The 21,401-nt window shown below is 26.2% G+C and overlaps 2 protein-coding genes across 6 annotated transcripts; one reads left to right on the forward strand and one right to left on the reverse strand.

Annotated features, from left to right (window-relative positions):
- Positions 1–840: 840 nt before the first annotated feature.
- On the forward strand, positions 841–6,741 carry LOC107066447 (uncharacterized). Its single transcript, XM_015321081.2, has 13 exons — positions 841–980; positions 1,734–1,937; positions 2,054–2,238; positions 2,330–2,403; positions 2,514–2,694; positions 2,834–2,925; positions 3,227–3,317; positions 3,405–3,579; positions 3,658–3,825; positions 3,943–4,244; positions 4,319–4,646; positions 4,712–4,813; positions 5,061–6,741. The coding sequence occupies exons 2-13, from the start codon at positions 1,823–1,825 to the stop codon at positions 5,363–5,365; spliced, it is 2,118 nt and encodes a 705-aa protein (XP_015176567.2). The 5' UTR covers positions 841–980; positions 1,734–1,822; the 3' UTR covers positions 5,366–6,741.
- On the reverse strand, positions 5,914–21,179 carry e(y)3 (PHD finger protein enhancer of yellow 3). 5 transcript variants are annotated; one of them, XM_089170687.1, is made up of 11 exons: positions 20,103–21,178; positions 12,399–20,024; positions 11,912–12,310; positions 11,606–11,764; positions 10,575–10,904; positions 9,984–10,494; positions 9,713–9,894; positions 9,482–9,629; positions 9,196–9,402; positions 8,536–8,651; positions 5,914–7,896 (listed from the first exon to the last, which is right to left on the reverse strand). In XM_089170687.1, exons 1-11 carry the CDS (start codon positions 20,662–20,664, stop codon positions 7,781–7,783), a joined length of 10,356 nt encoding a protein of 3,451 aa, XP_089026813.1. In that variant the 5' UTR covers positions 20,665–21,178; the 3' UTR covers positions 5,914–7,780. The 5 variants fall into 5 exon arrangements, with proteins under 5 accessions (XP_089026813.1, XP_089026812.1, XP_089026806.1 ...); XM_089170686.1 differs by having other exon boundaries at positions 11,606–11,818; XM_089170680.1 differs by having other exon boundaries at positions 11,606–11,821.
- Between the last annotated feature and the right edge of the window lie 222 nt (positions 21,180–21,401).

The raw sequence follows: 21,401 nt of genomic DNA on the forward strand, positions 1-21,401 counted from the left end.
TTCAATAAATATATTTTTAAATTTATAAAATATTATTTCAATTTTAATATATCAATATAATTGTTTTTAAAATGATGTAATATAATTATAAAAACTATAGAATTTAAATAAGTTTTATTTGTACAAATATGATATGTTCGTAAAGTATCACTGTGAACAAAGTTCACATTACAATAAACATGTAATATTGATAACTATTTTATTTTTTTAGTGAAAATAACATATTAAAAATTAATTTTATCTTTTTCACATTACACATATACATTTTATATATTGTAAATTTATATATATTAATAATTTCAACATTTATTAAAATATTGTTTATATTTTTATATGATTTGTTTGTAATTTTAATTTTATTCTTATATATATATATATAAAGTTAATATATATGTATAGATATTTGTATATAAGATTTTAGTAATTTAATTTTTATTTTATATAGTTTCAATATAATATTAATCCTGTGTTATATTTTTTCTATGTTTATTATCAAAATATTCAAAACATATATACATACATATAAATATAAACATTTATAGGTATTGAAAATAATATGATCAATAAATAAAATTTTGTTTAATAAAAGTAATTAAAGATAGGTTGCATAAAAATAGATAGAAGTTGAACTAAAAGGGGTATTACTTTGATTCTCATATCTCTATCTAGTATGTTGATGATGTCACTAGCTACGGTTGCACGGAGTACACTTGTGAATCTTTGGATAGCAAAATATTTTCCATTAACTTAATCATATAAGTTTTATTAAAAACAATACATTATATATTTAAATATAATTAATGTATTATTAAATTTCAATATGTTACACGTAATAAAAATATATACTCATTTTTATTATAAAATTTCGTATAACCTCAATTAATGTGATTCAAGTCCCATCGCTCAGTGGCGCCACTATCCAGTCGTCGCAGTCTCGAATAGACTTTGCCGTGCAAGGGTCTTTCGTCGTCAATTTTAACGTAAATATTACATTCATTCAGAATTATGTATTTATTTTAGCGTAAATAAGATCCTAAATAATGTATTAATTATTAGGATCATTTATAATTCGACGACATTCTATAATAATTATTACGTACTTGAGATCGGCATTAACCAAAAATGTATCAAAAAATACTGTTTTTAATGTTTATCACAGATTTACTGTGATATGTTATCAGAATTATAAGCTATTTGCTTTTCACGTGCCATCATAATATCCCCTATTACGAAACACTTTATAAATTTCTCTATATTCCATTTGAACAAAAAGGAAAGTGACATATTTTCTTCTGTAACAGTTGTTGCATATATTATTAACGTTAAATTCAATATTATTTGCATATATCTTATCGTTATTGTGTACTTTTTTATTTGTATTAACAATATTTTATTAATGTGAATTAATTTTTTATTTATTGCCAATGCAATACAATTTGTTCTGTTAAGTTGATAATAATGTGTGTGTGAGTATAAGAGAGAAAGAAAGAGAGTATATATTTAAATTATACAACTTAGTATACTTATGTTCTTATAACATTATTTAGAATTAAAAAAACAAAAAAAGAATACAAATTTTATTATAACTTATAAATATTTGTACACTAAATAAATATAATATATTTATAACAAATAAAAAATATCAAACTTGTGTGTTTAAAAAATGTAAATGTAAATGTAAATTTTGTAAATTTGAGTTCTTTAATCAACGTACCCAATTTTGTGTATTACAGATGATCGAGTAAAATACATTGATATTTAATTTGATAAACAATTTTAATAATCTTTCAAAGACTTATATATCCTATATATATATAAAAATATGAAGGTAGTAGCATTATTAAGTGGCGGTAAAGACTCTTGTTTTAATATGATGCAATGTATTGCTGCTGGTCATGATGTCGTAGCTGTAGCAAATTTATATCCTGTCGGAAATGGTAATTATTAAAAATATGAAATATCAATGAAAATGAAAACCCAATGTAATATAGTATTATTATATTCATGATAATTATTTCATTTGATTAATACATATATGCAATTTTGTTTTCAGATGAATTAGATTCTTTTATGTTTCAAACAGTTGGACATCAAGGTGTTGATTATATTGCTGAAGCTATGGGTTTACCAATATATCGTGAACCAACATTTGGTAGATCAAAAATGCAAGAAAAACTTTATTATCCTACTGAAGATGATGAAGTTGAAGATCTCTATCGACTTTTGAGTAAAGTTAAAGTTAGTTGGTCTATTATAATAACATGTTTATATACATATATATTTATAAATATATTTGTATGATGTATATATTTATATATTGTTCTTGTAGAAACAAGAAAATATAGAAGGAGTGTCTAGTGGAGCTGTTCTTAGTGATTATCAGCGTCTCAGAGTAGAAAATGTGTAATTATTGAACACCAATCTTATTCAAATTTTGAATAACATTAATTGTAGTTAATGTCATAATATAAAACAAAAATTAATAATAATAATAATATCAAATAAATAATTAGGTGTAGCCGTCTAGGACTTGTTTCTCTATCATATTTATGGCGACGTGATCAAGAGGATTTGTTAAAAGAGATGATTGAAAATTCAATAAACGCCGTTATAATAAAAGTGGCAGCTTTAGGTCTAGAGCCAAGACATTTGGGTAAATCTATCTTGGAATTGCAATCTCACTTTGCCAAAATAGTGAGTATAGTAATCTAATAATTAATTTATTCATTAATTTTCAATGAATTTAAATGAATGCTGGATTGTGTCCAATATTTGAAACATAGTATTTTATTTTTAAATATATACAAAATTAAATGATATTTTTTCATTATAGAAAGAAAAGTATGGTGTCAATGTATGTGGGGAAGGGGGAGAATATGAAACTTTTACTTTAGACTGTCCATTATTCAGTAAAAGTATCATAATGTAAGTAATATATAAATACACACACACATAAATATATATATCTATACTGTAATATTATAATCTCAATTATTTTTGTTATACTAATAATTAAATGATCTTTAATATTGTATACAAATGTAAAACATTTGTAATTGAAATTGTAAGACAAAATATCTTTCAATAATTGTATTTAAAAAAAAAAAAAAAAATCAAAGGTAATGGAGATTATAAAATTACATATATATTTCTATACATAGTATTAAATCATATTATATAAATTTGAACATAATTTACTATGTAAATTAAAATTTCTTCATGATAGAGATAAATATGAAAGTGTAGTACATTCAAATGATGATATAGCACCTGTCGGATACATTAATTTTAAAAAAATACATCTACGAGATAAGAATGTAAGTTAAATATTTTCAATATTTGTATATTATTGAAGATTGTATAATGATTTGATAATTTAAAAAAAAATATGGGAAAATTTGTAGAATGGTTTAGAAACGTTGTCACTAAGAGAACGGCTTAAAACTGTATCGGTTAAAACTCCATATGATTATATTTCTGAAGTTGTTGGACCAGAATTACAAGATGGATGTAATTTATCTGAAGATGAAACTGACGAACAAACGTGTGACGATCATAATATGAAAGCTTCTAATTCTGGTAATAATATATTCACGATAATTGATTCCATAATTTAAATATTACATTTAATATGATAATAATATATAAATATTGTAGGTCATTTTAATCCCCCAAGTCCAGTACAAGTTTTATATGAAGAAGAGGATTATCCAGATGTACCAGTTACTAATAAAAATCAAACAGGTTGGTTTTGGTTTGGTGGTATAACAGGAAAACATTCAGATGTAAAATCTGCAACGAAAGAAGCACTGGATAAATTAAGCAGTAGGTAAAATTTACGATTTTTTTTTAATATTTTCTTTTTTTTTTACTATATTTAATATCTTAAATAATATTTGTATATCATTTCTAACATAATATAAATATGCTAAATGTACTTAGGTTTAGTCAAAAAAGAAAATCTTCAAATATCTGATATTGTTGCTGTAACATTATATATAAAGGATATGACAAATTATGCTTCTATAAATGAAGTATATACATCATGGTTGAACAAAGCAAATCCACCAGTTCGTATATGCGTAGAATGTCCATTAAATATACACGTTGTACTTGATGCTATAGCTTATAAAGAGATACAAGACTGTAGTGATAAGAAGGTTCATAAGCGACATACGATGCATGTTCAAAGTATCAGTCATTGGGCTCCTGCCAATATTGGTCCTTATTCTCAAGCTGTTCGCGTAAGTAAATCATTTAATTAAAATATAAATAATTAAAATAATGATTTTTCTTTACAAAAACTATTGGTCATCAGGTCGGTGATATCATATCGGTTGCTGGACAAATACCTTTGGTACCTGGTAGTATGACTCTTCTCGATTTGAACATAAAACGTCAATGTCGTTTGACATTAAGGCACATAGATCGCATTGTTAAAGCTATGGATACAAATACACAACTTAGAGATATTGTACAGGGAATTTGTTTTTTAACTCATCCGAGTTATATACCAGATGCACGTAAAGAATGGGAAAAACGAACTAATAATGCTATTGTAGATTATATTGTTGTTCCACATCTTCCAAGAGATGCTCAAGTTGAATGGTGTGTGTGGGCACATAGGGATAATAATAGATTTGAGTGTAAGTAAGAGAAATTATTTGAAAGAAAATAAATATTTCAATTATAATTTTGATTTCAATTATAGATGAGGAGACAGGAAGATGTGTTGGTAATTTTAAAGTTGCAATAAGGCGAAGATGGAATTATGAAAATAATGTTTCTGCAATTGTGTGCTACTTATCAACAGGTACTGTTCAAGATTGTAATCATCTAAGCCATTTATAACTCAAAGTAATTAACTCCATTTTTACAATTTGAAAACAATTAAGTAATCAAATTTTATATGGCTGTACAATGTATGTAACTTTATCTCTACTTTTTGTTTTATGGAGTTAATCAATTTAGCAAATGAATGACTCAGATATTATAATGATCAAATATTTGATTTGTATTATAATCAAGGTTTCTTACATTTAATTTTAATTTTTCAAAAGGTTCATCCAATTCTATTGGTAATTTAGCAGCCGAGACAAATTTGACTTCTACGGAATTGACTGAAGCTGAATTGACAGAAGCATTCGAATATCTATTATGTAAATTAACAAAAGGGACTCAAACTATTAATCCCACGTGTAACTTGAGAATTTTCTACAAGGTTGGCTCTTCACCTGGTCCAAATTTTGTTCATAACGTTTTGTCACAATTTTCAACGCGAAATTTGGTTAGCACTATTATACCAGCAACTCATCTTCATAATTTTAGCACTTTCTTATCTATATGTGGTATTAGGCATGAGTAAATCTTCTCGTCAAATCTATTATTGTCAATTATTCGTGAAAATTAAGATACATGTTTAGAATAAATGCTACCAAAGACCTGAATTTGGAATTTTTACAGGAATTACTTTAACATTTAAGTTTTACATTTTATCAAGAAAAAAATCAACTTATTGAATCGAAACTGAAAACAGCAACAACAAAACTAATGAGGTCATTGGCAATTGTATAGATTTTTTCGCTAATATCTTACATATACACACATATATATATATATTATTGATGATGCTAATTAATTTTTGCACTAATTTATAATAATTTACCCAGGGGGAAAAAAATATGTTCGTTTTATACCAAATTTCTTTATATCTCTCAATCATTTGATCAATTAATATTTTGCGACAATTAATGTTATCTCTTATAATTTTGGCTAGTCAACGGGATAAGGTGCAATTTTAAACTGAACATGTTGTCCCGTTAGTATAAGTGTTCTATATAAAATGCAATTGCATATTACGTAAATTCGTAAGAAGTTTGTTCATGTGCCATGTCTCGATTTTTGTTGAAGGTATTTTTTTTTTTATTTTTTTTTTTTTATTAATTATTATTATTATTTTCGCTATAATGCGGAGTGTTAAATGTGTGAATTTTGCAAAAGAAAAATGATTGAAATTATTACGCATATCCATTTTGCAGTAAACTCGAAATTAAACAAAAGAACAATTCAAATAATCTAATATATATGTATATATTAGATTATAGAAATATTTACTAAAGCTATTTCGCCTATCTTATTAATTTAAGTAAATATATCTATAGTTATGTTTCTAATTGAAATATAGAAATGCACGAAGCAGCATGTAATTAGAAATAATATCATGTCAGAAATGTACTCTTATTCTGAATATGCTGCCTGAACTGCTTCCAGCATATTATTATCAACAAGTGTTTATACTATAAAGATGAAACTTTAATCTTATAAATATTATTATGTAAAATATATTACTCACATGAAGAAGAAAAATATTGGAACAGAGAAGAAAGATTTGCAAATGTATGATTCAAATAATTATTTGTGTTTCAAGGGCATAATATAATATTATTGTACAGAGATACAAAATGACATTCAAGTAAACAAAAATCATTTACAATTGTATGTATTGTTAATGCAACGATATAACAAAATGTATATTTTATGATTCTAACACTCCTCGAACGATTTTACTACTACTACCATCATCTTTGGTTTGTACATATTGCAAAATAGTATAAGATATATATCATTGTAATCTATTGTAATATACAATTAGTTTCAATTGAAAACAGTTATTGATTATGCGTGAATATAAAAACATATAAATTTTTTCATAGAAAAAAAAAAAAAAGAAAAAAAAAATAACTTGGCAAATTATTTACGGCATGGATATACACACTATATTATAAATATGTAAAAAAAAAAAAAAGAATGTTTACATGCATTCAATACCTGCAACAGAATACTGACTCAAGGTTACTGCAAAAGGAAAATAAAGAAAGTGATATATATTTTTAAAGAAATGTGGTCTTTTTCTATTATTTTATTTTTCTAGATATTTAAGTAGATATTTAACAGATCAATCTACTCTTTCAATGAATTTATAAACAATAAAATATAATATAAAGGTAGGAATGCGAGGTAATTACTTTATGGTTGATATTAATTGATTATATTAATTTGATTATTTTTAATAAAAATATGTATTTATTAATTATTAACATAAAATAACAAAATTATAATAATGATATATATCTCACAATAGTAGCACCTTCTTACAATTTTATAATAAAAATACTAATATTGCATTATTTTGTTTTAAACCTAGTTTTAATGATTACATGCAGTCTATGAAAATGTTTTAATAATAATATAATTTAAAATCCTTTTTTATATTAACTATAAAGAATATTTCCAAACCATATATATCACTTATTATTATTTATAAAATTTAAAAATTCTTAACTTAATCACGAGTAATTCTTTTAACTTTTTTTTAATTGTTATTTCGGATAAAAAATTATATTATTTTATAATATGTTTGTTTGTTAATTATGAACAAAACGTTTGAATCATTTTTATAGAGAACGTAGTTTTTTGTTATTTGATATTTATGAATGAATTTTAATGAATATACAAGTGTAATAATTAAAAGTACATATTATTCTACAATAAAATAAAAAATTTTTTTACAAATAGAGTATATATATATAACTTACAAACGCATAAATATATACAATTAGCTTTATCATCAAAACATAAGAACATTGAATAGAGAATAATAATGAGAAGTATTTTTTATTATTTAAATATTGCCAAACAAATTATAGTTTGATGTCTTAAAATGCAAGGTTTATTCTTCATGTATGAAAAACAAGATAACTTACATAAAGAAATGATATTTTCATGTCTTGAATACTTTTGATACTAAAGGTTTTATTAATGGTTGTCGATTGGGAGCACAGAAATCGCATAAATAATTCTTTTTATCAAATCCCAGTCCTTTGGTCTCCACGCAACCTATAAATATAAATATAATTAATTAATATATTAATATTTTAAAGAAATAATTTAATACTCTATTATAAAACAATACAAAATTAATTAAAGTATATATTTTACATTATAGATAACATTAAATTAATTAATTTCACTTTTAATAATTTATACTACCCTTCTCCAATGTTTGTAAAATTCATTACAAATATATAATAATTAATGAGTAGAGTATGAAATATATTAGTATTGTGAAATAGATTATTCCTCATGCATAATACAACTTAGAAATTTTCTAAAAATATTTCTAATTTTTGAATATAGTACAAAACATATGTATATATGTATATATATATATATATATATACAATTTACATGTGATGATTAATATATACATAAACAGGATGATTCAAGATAATTAGAAATAACTAAAGAGCTTGTAATATCATTACTTATCTAATAAATAATGAATAATATAAATTTGAACATGTATTGTAAAATATAATGTGTGTGTGTGTGTTCTACTTGTTAATTGTTAACAATTATTTTGGATCATCCTCTGTACAAATATTAATAAGACATAAATATCATACGTATGACAACATCATATGGCAATAATGCATTAATTACATAATGGAATCGTATGAAAATTTGTATCAATACCTAAGTGCAGATATTTATCACATGCGCTGCAATGTACTAGATTCGCCTCCAGGTCGAGTCTTGAGGCAGTATGACAGCGACTGCAGTGAGGGCAATAGCGACCCTTTCGCCATAGCCTTGTTAATGTATAATAAAGATCATGGTGTTAGTAAAATTGATTAAATTTTTAATGTTATAATGTCTATTATGATAAACTACACAATTAAATGTTTTCATTTGAAATAATTCTTTTATCAAAATAAAAGATAAGTACCTTTATACACAATGATTAATTAGTCAAATATTATGGATTTATGATATAAATTATTATTGGGATGTCATATTTTTTGTATATTTATAATTAAATATGAGAGTATGTGTGCGTATTTGATATGTACATGCAGTTTTTTTAGTTAGTTATTTATGCATGATATAAAACAAATAATATTACTATAGTGTATAAAGATGAAAATGAAAATGTGAATTGTCATCATGAATATATATATATATATATATATATATAAAGCATTAATTATAATCATTTTGATATGAAAATTTACTGAAAAAAGTTATTATCACAAAATTTAAGCACACTCTTTTTAAGAAAAATGTATAAAAAGAAAGTAATTTATGTTATTTAGTTGTCAATATCTATGACATGTTTAATATAATTATACTAACTTTGAGCATGGAACACACAATGTGGAAACATAAACACGAGTATTTTTATCACCCTTCTTATATTCATGTTGCCATTGTGCTACACTGTTTCTATCAGAATTAGCACCTCCAGGTTCCTTTGAACCACAATTTGCACATACAGCACATTCTTGACAGTGCCATCTTCCAACTGGTACTCGTCGAAGACCAACACAATATATATGATATCTATAAAGAATAATAATATAATATACTTTGTAAATTTTATTAACTTCACTCGAAACATATATTTATAAAGTAAACTTACCCACGATCACACATATCACAAAACAACATTTTATCTTCATCTGCTGGATCATGACATTGAGCGCATGTTTTACAATCGGTACATTGCCATGCATAAGATTGAATATGAGGAACCATATCCAATGTTAATTCTATACATGATGGATGAACTAGAAAAAGAGTATAAAACTAATTATAAAACAAATCATTCTGATAGTATAATCAAGATATTCATTCACAATTAATAATTTACCATGTCCATTACAAGTACCACATTGTATTAATCCTTCATTTTTGCCATTTTTATTTAACAACTTTAAGCACATTTTACATTTTAATTTAGTTTCTTCCTTTTGGTTACTTATTTCCATATCTACATCGTCCATCGTTGATTGAGACCCTTCTGTATCTTGTGTTCCTTCACTGGATGAAGAACTAAACATTGAATAATTATAATAATGAATATCAAGAACAACAAAGTTTGTTATTTAAAAAGAATATTATTTTATTTATAATGTGAACACCTTGAATCGTCACTTGAAGAATCACTATCACTATCACTTTGCGATCCTTCTGATTGACTATCAAATTTACGTTCATTTGGTCGCATAGGACCATACAAAACTGTGTTTAATGGATAATATCTCAATTCGGCAGGTGTATACTCTCGATAATAATCAGTATATTGACCTGGCATCAAAGCTACTGGATAATGACTTATCTTTCGATCTGTATCAAGCTTATGGTGTTTCTTTGGCACATGTATAGTGAAAGTTTGCAAATCTAAACTACACTTTCTGTTTTCTTTACGTGATTTATTTAAACTAATGTTCCATGATAAAGCTGACTGTATTGCCATTTCTGCTAAATCTATTCGATTTCTTTCAGCATTTGCTGCTGCTGTTAATTCTTTTTGCTTTTTCGAATGTTCTTTAACTTGTTTTTCTCTCATGTGTTTACGATATTCCTCATATTGATCAGGAAAATCACTACACATTATATCTAATACTTCTGAACTGCAAACTGCTGTTAAACCTATACAACAAAATGTATATCACATATATTAATTATTATAAAATATTATAAAGAATTATTAAAAACATTTATTCACCTACCCATGTCACACATTGCTTCGCTAACTAATCCATTTTCTCGTAAATAATTTCTCTCCTCCATATCAACCATTCGACGTTTTAAATCTGGATATTTTCTTTTAAATGATTTCACACCTAAATACTGTGATATTTGTTCTTGTATCATAAATGTTTCCCCTTTACGATCTAGTGGCCATTCATATTCTGCTATTTTATCAACAGTAAAGGGTCCTTCATCTGGATCAAAATTAATTTCCATTCTTCGATTCTTTACTTTGACTTTCTCCGATTCAGTAGTCGCTGTACTAAGTACGCTTCCCTGAGACTCCTCATTAATTATTGTTTCGGATGCTGAAATATTATTTTTTTGTTGTTAAAAATGTATACTATATTATATAAATATTAAGATAAATTTATAATATCACTTTTTGGTATAAAATTTCAATGACTAATCATTAAAATACTTGAAACAATTTTTCTACATACACATTATTTAGAAAATGAAAAAAATTATAAGAATATTTGAATAAAGGCTAGATGATAGTTTTAATAAAATCACTCAATGCAATTATATTCAATCTGATAAGTAATCAAATGTGTTTTATATATATGATCTTACTATTATAATATGTTAGTAATAATAACATCAATATTTATATAATATCAATTCTATGTAAATTCACGTTTGTCACTATCTTACATTCAGATACTTGAGAGATCTTAAGACACAAGAAAAGAACTATTTTTAGATACCTTGGTTGGAGGTTTACCAATACATTTATGCTATGATTTAGCATGACAGATTAATGATTTTATCTAATACTTTTACACAATACGTATTTAATTCAAACAAAATAATAATTATTTTATAAAGTTAAATAAAAGTAATATCAATGATTTTAAATTTAATATATTAGAAATTGTATTTCAAATTTTTGTGTAATTAATAAATTGATTAGTTTATTAGTTTTTTCATATATATATATATATGTTATAATCATAATTATTCTTCATGCATTATTAAAAAATAAAAGTCAAATGTGTATTGATACCTTGTGTTGATATATTTCTTGCTGGTGTTTGAGATCTTGAATTAGACTCTGCACTCATTCTTGTTTCTTCATCAATAACTTGTAAAGAAGGCACTGGTTCATTCTTAGATGTAGCTTCTGTTTGTCTTTTTGATGTTGGTGTTAGCCAGTTAGGATGTCCTGGAGGTATAAGCATTTCCTTACTTTCATGTCCAGTAGTAGATCTTGCATTTTCTACTGTTTTGTCAATAATTTTATCAGTAAGTGTCTTTTCTGTAGTTTTCTGTTCTTTTTCAGCAGGCATATTTGCCAATTCTTTTTCATTACCTTTACAATCTAATGATGTTGATCCCATTGTTGATTTTACTAATATTTTGTCTTCTTCCATATTAGAACCCATAACGGATTCTAATTGAGTATTAACATTGGAATCTAAAATTGTAATTTTGGGAATATCCATTGGTTTTACAATATCTTTTCTAACTGTTAACAAAGATTGTTGTTTTTCCATTTTACACATAGGATTTATACTTTTACTATCTATAGGGGGTTGTTTAAGAGCTTTATATAATTCAGATGATTTTCTTAAAGTCTGTTCTGGTTTTGGAGATTCATCTAAAGTGATAATAGCCATTGTAGAAGCTTCTATGGCATTCAAATCTTGTTCCACTCTGGGTTTCTTACTAAGTGGAAGATCTGGATTGTCCAACTTTCTCTTTCCACGACCTACATAAAGTTATTTGCATAATATATTATCATATTTGTAAAGAAAATGTATAGTGCTAATTTATATTAATGATTTACAAATACTTACCTCTACCACGTCCTCTTTTAGGTGGTGCATAACTTTTTTGATTTCTACATGTTCTCCTAGGTCTTTCATTTTCTCTATGTTCCAATTGAACTTGTGATACATCATCCAAAGCTAATGGATCTCGAGGTATTAATAATTGCGTTGAATTGTGTGCAATTGGTGGCAATGGATTTCTACGTGGTCTACCTCGTTTCTTGGGCATTTTAACTTCAGGCATTCGAATTGCTGGCACTTCTTCTATTATCATAACATCTTGACTAGAGTTGGAATTTTCATTAACAATTATTAATTCAGGCCTGTGTTCAATTATCTCACAATCTGAACCAATCGGTGAACTAGCAACATTTTTACTTAACATGTCCTTTAACTTATCGCTCATAGAAACATCTGCTTGTTTAGATGGTCTTACTTGTGTAATACTGATTTCTTGGCTTATCACGTTCATTTGTTGACGACTAATTAAACTTGTTTTAGGATCAAATAATAATTGTTTTTGATCTCTAGATATAACCGGTTGAATGGTAACTTCTGGTAGAATTTGTGACAACTGTGTTTCTAATTTTGATTTTTTCGTCTCAATTGGTGATATTGTTATCTCTTTTCTCTTAGAAGACAATTCAAGAGAATTTTCCATTTTTTGTTTTCCTTGTAGTTGTACCGGTTCAATAGTTAATTCAGAACGATTACCTTGCATAATTGTTGAATGTCCAGTTTTAAGAATTTTCAATGGTGAATCCTTGTGCAATATGGACTCTTTATATCTATGAGCACAACTATGTGCAGTTTCTGAAGTATCTTTAGATTTATGAGCAGATTCGGCATGACTCTCACAAGATACAATTGTTGGATGTCCAGTCTTGGATAATTTTATTTTCATTTCTAACGGAGATTCTATTTCTTTTCGTTTTTGTTGTTTCTCTCTTTTCTCAGAATCTGTTATCAAAGGAGCATCATTAGCTTTTGATATTTTCGTTTTTCCACATGCAGAAATATCACAATTTTTTTGATACTCCATATCAGATTTGTTGATAATTTTGTTCGTATTATTATCTATTACTTCTTTTTGTATTATTGAAGCATCTCCTGTTTTTGAAAGTTTAATCTTCATTCCAATTGGTGATTCTGTTTGTTTAGGTAAATCTTGTAAAGTTTCTTTGCTCTTATGATCATCTGTTTGTTCTTGTTTATCAGGAGGAACTATTGATGCATCACCAGATTTAGAAAATTTGATTTTCATGCCGATAGATTCTGTTTTTTGAGATGCATCATGGCTACTTTCATGTCGATCTATCAATTCTGATGTACCCATTGATGTATCTACATATTTCATCATTTTAATCTTCATTCCGCATGGAACTTCTGCAGATTTTGTTGTATCTTGTGACACATCGACTTTTTCTTTTTGTTTCATTTCTTGTAAATCATCTGAAACTTCTGAATGTATGATAGATGCATCTCCACTTTTTGATAATTTTATTTTCATTCCAAAAGGAGATTCTGTTCGTTTTGGTACATCAGCAATGTCTGCTTTTTCTTTCATTTCTTCTTGATTATTATCTATGGAAATTATAGATGCACTACCTTTTATCTTTGATAATTTTATTTTCATTCCAATTGGAGAATCTGTACGTTTAGGAATTTCTGGAGATGCTTCATGTCTCTCTTTTGTTTTTCCTATTACATCTTTTCCTTCGTCTGTTACATCAGGGGAGGATACAATAGATACATCTCCACTCTTTGATAATTTCAATTTCATTCCAATTGGAGATTCAGTTCTTTTCGGTGGATCAGAAATAATATCTACTTTTTCTTTTAATTTGCCATCTTTATGATCTTCAAATATTTCTTGTTTTTCCAGTTGTACAATGGATGCATCTCCAGTTTTTAAAAGTTTTATTTTCATTCCTATAGGTGAATCTGTTCTTTTTGGGCTACCCTGCATACCATCTAATTTTTCTTTATATTTTGTTGTGATATCTTTGGAATCTTGTTGCACAATGGAAGCATCACCAGTTTTGGATAATTTGATTTTCATTCCTAACGGAGATTCTGTTCTTTTAATTTCTTCAAATTTGTGCTTTATTTCTTTTACATCATCCACAGATTCGTATTTTTCAGTTGGTAAAATTGAAGCATCTCCGGTCTTTGATAATTTAATTTTCATACCAATAGGAGATAATGATGATGAACTTTCAGTATGCCATTGACTGGCATCTTCAACAATCTCATTTGATATTATAGAAGGATGTCCACCTTTTGAAAGCTTTAATTTAATTTTCCCTAATTTTTGACCTGGACTATCTTCCGGATTTGGTGAATTAGTTGCCGATCGAATTTTGGGACTTTTTGGTGATCTTGGTTCAGCACATTCTGCAATTGCTGATTTAGCAATCTTTAATATTATTCTTGGAGATCCAACATTTTCAAAATCATGTCTTTCCATTTCTTTTTTAGGTGTTTCTACAATTTTTGGTTCTCTGTTATCAATTGATTTTGGTGATTCTAACATTTTTTGATAGGCCGACAATTTTGCATCTTTTGGTATTAGAAGACTGTCTTTTGTACTTGTTAATGTTTCACACATTTTTGTTATGTCTGTTGTAGGAATTTCTATTTTTGGTGGTTCTCTCAAACGTTCTTCTAAAATTGAAACTTTAGGAATAGATTCTGCTATTATAGCCATTCTATCTGTTATTTTTGAACTTTCAGAGCTTGTACTGGGTACACTTTCATTGGACAATATTTGTTTATTATTACATACTTTATCTGTAGTTGTGTCAAAATAAGTATCAGGAATATTCTCTATTTTTTCTTGATTATCTTTCAATTCATTTTCTTTCAAATCATCTTCTTTCAATTCATTATCTTTCAAATTATCTTCTTTCAATTCATTATCTTTCAAATTATCTTCTTTCAATTCATTTTCTTTCAAATCATCTTCTTTCAACTCATTTTCTTCAACATGAGATATACAAGTATTAACTTTAATTTGTTCAGCAAGTTTACGTTCATTTTCTAATTTTGCAGCTTCTGATATAATCTCAGCTTCAGATATAGAAATAGAATCAGAAGTAATATCTTGTAATTCAGCTACCAATTCAGAAGTATCATTGCAAATGTCTTCATCCTGTACAAAAATATTTGAATTAGTTTGTTTTGATATATCATTAACAACACTTTCCACCATTTTTGGAGAAAGAAGTAAAGGAGAATCTACTGTTTGTTCTTCTGACTCTTGTAAAAATTTTACAGCAGATTCTAATTCTGAAATATCTGGAGCTGCCTGATTGCTGTCTATGTCAAGAGAAGTCTCATTCAGATGTTCTTCATCTTGATTTGCATTTTCTAAAAGCATATCTTGTGCAATTTGTAATTTAGTAGTTCCTTCTTCTAAATGTTTAATAGATTCCACTGAATTTCCAACATAATCCATATTAAGGTTATTATCTTGTAAAGAATTGTCAACATCCAATTCTTTCTGTAAATTTATATCATCTGAATGTTTACTTAAAGAAGCAGTTATTGTATTATCATTGATGTTTAATAATTCTTTTTGTTTACATTCAACATTATCTTCATCTTGGTCATAACCTTTAATATTTACTTTATCAGTTGTTTCTTCCAAGGACACATCATTTCCATCTGTTAAACAATTATTAATAACGTGTTCTATATAATCTGAATTTTCTTGTATAGATGATACTTCTTCAGGTTGTTGAAGAAAAAGTGCCATATTAACATTTTTATCAATTGTTTCTACTTGTTCTTGCATTTTGTCTACTTTTTCATCTTTCATTGTTACATCTTCAGTTTCAGGTATTAAATCAAGATCTAATAATTCTTCCAGTGAGTCTAAATTCGATGCTTCTATTGGATCTTCTATTTCTTTATTCAATATATCAGATGATACTTCAGGTAATTTTTCAACCAATTCTTTATCTTCATTTTCAACTGTTGCTAATTCCACAGATTGTTGAAGATCATCGTCACTTCCATTTCTTGTATTATTTTCTGGACTTAATAAATGTTTAAGATCAGCTACATCTGTTACATTATCCAAAATACTTTCCACAATATCTTGAGTATTTGGACATTGTTCTTCTGTAAACATATCTGTTACTTTAGGTGTATCATCAAGAATATTTATCAGATTATTTTCTGATATAGAATTTTGTATACTATCTTCTACATTGTCAGAAATAGAATCATTAGTTTTGCATAATAACATTCCTACAGTATCATCCTTTTCTTCATTTTGTAATATATTTTGAAAATCAGTATTTGTACTCTTGAAAGAAGTAGATACATCTAATATGTCATTTGATTCTTGACTGACTTCTTTTAAATCTTCTTCTTTTGTAAGATTTTCATCGATATTAGATGTACATTCTGTAATAGACAAATCCATTTTTTCAACATCTGTAATCAAATCCATTTCCTTTTCTAATATCTTTTTGGATTGGTGGTCTATTTGATTTTCATTAACTTCTTCCAAGTTTTCTTTTCTATCAACTATAAGCTCATTATTCTTTAAAATTTCATCATTATATTTTAGGTCATCTATGTTAGATGTATTTTCTATATCACACTTTTCTTCATTTGTCTCACATATTATTTTATCTTTTATTATATCATTCTCTTCCAGAGAAAATAATTTTTTACTATCATCTAATAATTTTGAAGATACTAAATCTTTTTCTTCACTTGTCTCACATATCATTTTATCATCCATTGTTTTATTTTCTTCCAAAGAAAAGGATGTCTTATTATCATCTATTATATTATCTTCTTCCAAAGAAAATGATGTCTTATTATCATCATCCAATAATTTTGACGATACTTCATCTTTATCCATATCTTCTACAAATGTACATATTTCCTGAATTTGTTGTTTTTCTTCTTTTATCTCATGAGTTTCAGTTTCCATTAATGAAACTTCATCAATTTGTTGTGTAGATATTTCAAATGAACTTTCCTCTGTATCCATATTATCATTTTGATCATTTTCTTCAATTTTATTTATGTCTTGTAATTCATTGATTGTGTTTTTATCAGAATCAGAAATTGCATCCATTTTATTATCAGAATCAGAAATTGCATCCATTTTATTATCAGATTCTTCGTTTACATTTTCCAGTGATTCTGTAGATTCGTTTGAAATGGGAATATTCTTAGGAGAATGATCCTTTTCTATTTGAAATACACATGTATCTAATACTTCAGGATCATTAGGAAGTATGCAATCAGACTGTGATTTAAATTCAGAAACATCCAATGTTTCCATGGTAGATTCTGTGGTATCTGTAAATGTTGAAGGTTTATTATTATCTGAAGAACTACAACTTGTGACCAATGAATTTTCTGTAATATTATCTTTAAAATTAAAACTTGATTCAATTGAATTTTCTACAGAATTAGAATCAATATCATTCTTAGAAATATTTTCTTCTGAAATAACAGGAGACGTTAAAATGTTTGTAACATTTGACTCTTTGCATGTTGAATCAAGAGTTTCAGTATTAACAGATATTGTTTTTGTATCAATCAAATTAAGATCAGTACAAAATTCTGTTAAATTTTCTTCTTCATGTGATTCTTTTGTTGTTTCTAATTTATCTGTTTGTAATATTAAATCTGATGGAATATCTTCTGTTTCGTTCATACTATTATTATCTGAAACAGTTGCATTTATTACTTCTGTACAATTCATGTTTTCAATTTCAGATATATTCCAAATGTTGTTTTGTTCTTTAACATTATCATTTGTTTCAATAGAACTTATTTGTTCAGCACTGCATTTTTCTAAATTATTTTCTATATTAGATTTATTTTCTAACGTTTGTGTATCTTCTAATTCATTATTACATTTTAAATCTGTTTCTTCTAATTGATTATTTGTTAGTAATACAACAGTTGAGTCTTCTTCTTTTTGTATATTTTCAGATATTTCATTTTTTTCTTCCATTTCATTTTTTGTTTCCATTTCATCTTTTTCTTTCATTTCAATATTTTCTTTCATTTCATTTTTTGTTTCCATTTCATCTTTGTCTTTCATTTCAATATTTTCTTTCATTTCAATACTGTCTTCCATTTCAATACTTTCTTCCATTTCATTTTTTGTTTCCATTTCATCTTTTTCTTTCATTTCAATACTGTCTTCCATTTCATTTTGTTCTTTCATTTCAATACTTTCTTTCATTTCAATACTTTCTTCCATTTCATTTTTTGTTTCCATTTCATCTTTTTCTTCCATTTCAATATTTTCTTTCAATTCAATATCTTGTTTTATTTCAATATTTTCTTCCATTTCATTTTTTGTTTCCATTTCATCTTTTTCTTCCATTTCAATATTTTCTTCCTTTTCAATATTTTCTTCCATTTCATTTTTTGTTTCCATTTCATCTTTTTCTTCCATTTCAATATTTTCTTCCTTTTCAATATTTTCTTTCATTTCATCTTTTTCTTCCATTTCAATATTTTCTTTCAATTCAATATCTTGTTTTATTTCAATATTTTCTTCCCTTTCAATATTTTCTTTCATTTCAATACTTTCTTCCATTTCAATATCTTGTTTTATTTCAATATTTTCTTCCTTTTCAATATTTTCTTCTATTTCATTTTTTGCTTCCATTTCAATATTTTCTTTCATTTCATTTGTTTCTTCCATTTCATTTTTTGCTTCCATTTTAATATTTTCTTTCATTTCATTTTTTGCTTCCATTTCAATATCTTCTTTCATTTCATTTGTTTCTTTCATTTCATTTGTTTCTTTCATTTCATTTTTTGCTTCCATTTCAATATCTTCTTTCATTTCATTTGTTTCTTCCATCTCAATATTTTCTTTCGTTTCAATATTATCATTTGAAACTATATTATCTTTTAAGTATATTTTTTCCAATTTCTCATCACTTATTGTTTCTACCTTCTCACACATATGACTACTATCTTCATTGTCGAAGACAAGTTTTACCTCCTCTACCGTTTCTTTCGTTGCATTTAATTCAAAGTTGGTAACGTTTATATTGCATAATTCTTTTACATTGCATTTTTGGTCTGTAAGATTTATATCTTGCTCATTTTCTTTCAAATTATTCATAGAATTAACTTCCATATTTCTATCGTTATCAGTACTTAATGTTTCTTGTATAACATTGCAATTTTCTGATAACACTTTATTATGTTCTAAAGAATCTTCTAATTTCTCTGTAACACTTTGACATACAATTTCAACGTTATCTGTACTCTGTTTCTCATTACTTTGAATATTTGAATGATCTTTTTCTTTTTCACAAAATGCCAAAGAAACATTACTAAAAGTTCGTGGTAATTCTTCCTTCTTTGAATCACTTTCAACAAAATTTGTTTCTTGCGAATCCTCTGATATATATGCTTCACCAATAAGTTGTAAACTTCCACTTATACCTTCTATGCTAATCAACGAATCGACGTCATGTTTCGTATTATAGTTCTTGCCTTGATCAGTATTTACTTTAGAAACTACACTTGATTTTTCTATTACATTAGTTTGAGATAAAACCTCATCCATAGTAGACTCCGGTGAAACATCTGAACTTTGTTTAATATAAGATTCCTCTTGAGATTTTGATTCTTGTTCCAAATGTGTTTCTAAAAAAATAATATACTGATTGTAAATATAATTATTATAATTAAAATATAATCTATAATTAGAAAAAAAGCATTTACCTTTAGAAGATATTGTACATACGTTACTCAAAGGTCCTTGATCCACATTAGTATCAATATTTATGCAACTATCTGATTCAAGATGTTCAGATATTTCTTTTTGTTTAATAGTTTGTGACTCGTCACTGTTAAAAACATCTACATTAGAAACATTTGTAGAATCTTCTATCACGTATTGTTCATTTTTCATTAAAATGTTTTTATGATTACAATCTTTATCTTCACTACTACTAATACTCTGATTATCTATCATGTCTTTACTATGAATATTAGACTTTATATTTGTTTGATTATTCTCTACTTTTGTTGAATCGGTGATTATTTGTGAAAGAGCAGCAATTTCACTTTCTAATGTAGAATCGCTTACAGGATCAGATTGAACACCAATAATATCATTTATATCCATAATGCTTAATGCTTCTGTATCATAAGTTTCTGAATCACTATCTATGCAGTATGGTGCATAACGATCTGGTGAATCTTCTTTTTTAGATTGTTCTTTTTTTTGTTCCTTATTTTTATCTTTTGAGCCAAATAGGCCCATCTTAGAACTCTCAGACATTGTTTGAGGGCCTAACACAAAACACAGTATGCTTGCTATGAAACATCAATGCATTTATTGCATTTGTCCATATATATATATTATATTTATGTATTCACTCAAATGTATACACTTATATATATATACATTCAATACACAATACCAATAACACATGTATACTATTTGTATAATCTATTAGCTTACTTATGAATCTATGTTGGCAACGTCTTTATCATGTTTTAGAACATATGACAATAATATCCATTTACTTATTATTATCACTGATATTAGTAAGCATAACCAATCTTTTTTGCCACATAACTATTGATTTTCAACTAGATAAATTATAATTTTTCAATTAGACAAATACATAAAATATTACACCTTAGAATATTTTGAGATAATACTTATGTATCTAAACTTATGGTATTAATATCAATTCCTTTAGTATCTTTAGTTTTTTGTATATATTTTACTTAATCAACACTTGATCAACCGACGCTCTAATACATAATCCACTAAGCCAGGTAATTCAGGGCCGCCAAGCTCACTCTTATAAGTAAAGACTTATGGCGAATCCACAAAACAGTGAGATACTAAACAAATACAAAACTGGTTTATCACATATATATCACATATAATATACTGACATTAGTTTTTGTGAAATCCATTAATTCGTAAAATAATTAGTTATACTCAGAAATAACTATAACCTAACCTGTTTAAATATAAAAGATGGCAGAATGAAATATTTCATC

The sequence above is a fragment of the Polistes dominula genome, unplaced genomic scaffold (genome assembly GCF_049000335.1).
Source record: "Polistes dominula isolate Pdom_NZ unplaced genomic scaffold, Pdom_raw_medaka contig_29, whole genome shotgun sequence".
NCBI classification, from domain to species: Eukaryota; Metazoa; Arthropoda; class Insecta; order Hymenoptera; family Vespidae; genus Polistes; species Polistes dominula.

What these genes read in the sequence shown, in the direction of transcription:
- LOC107066447 (XM_015321081.2), top strand. Translation starts at nt 1,823, where the DNA reads ATGAAGGTAGTAGCATTATTAAGTGGCGGTAAAGACTCTTGTTTTAAT. An exon ending in GACTTTTGAGTAAAGTTAAA is followed by an intron (nt 2,239 to 2,329) that starts GTTAGTTGGTCT and finishes TTGTTCTTGTAG; the next exon opens with AAACAAGAAAATATAGAAGG. An exon ending in AGCACTGGATAAATTAAGCA is followed by an intron (nt 3,826 to 3,942) that starts GTAGGTAAAATT and finishes AAATGTACTTAG; the next exon opens with GTTTAGTCAAAAAAGAAAAT.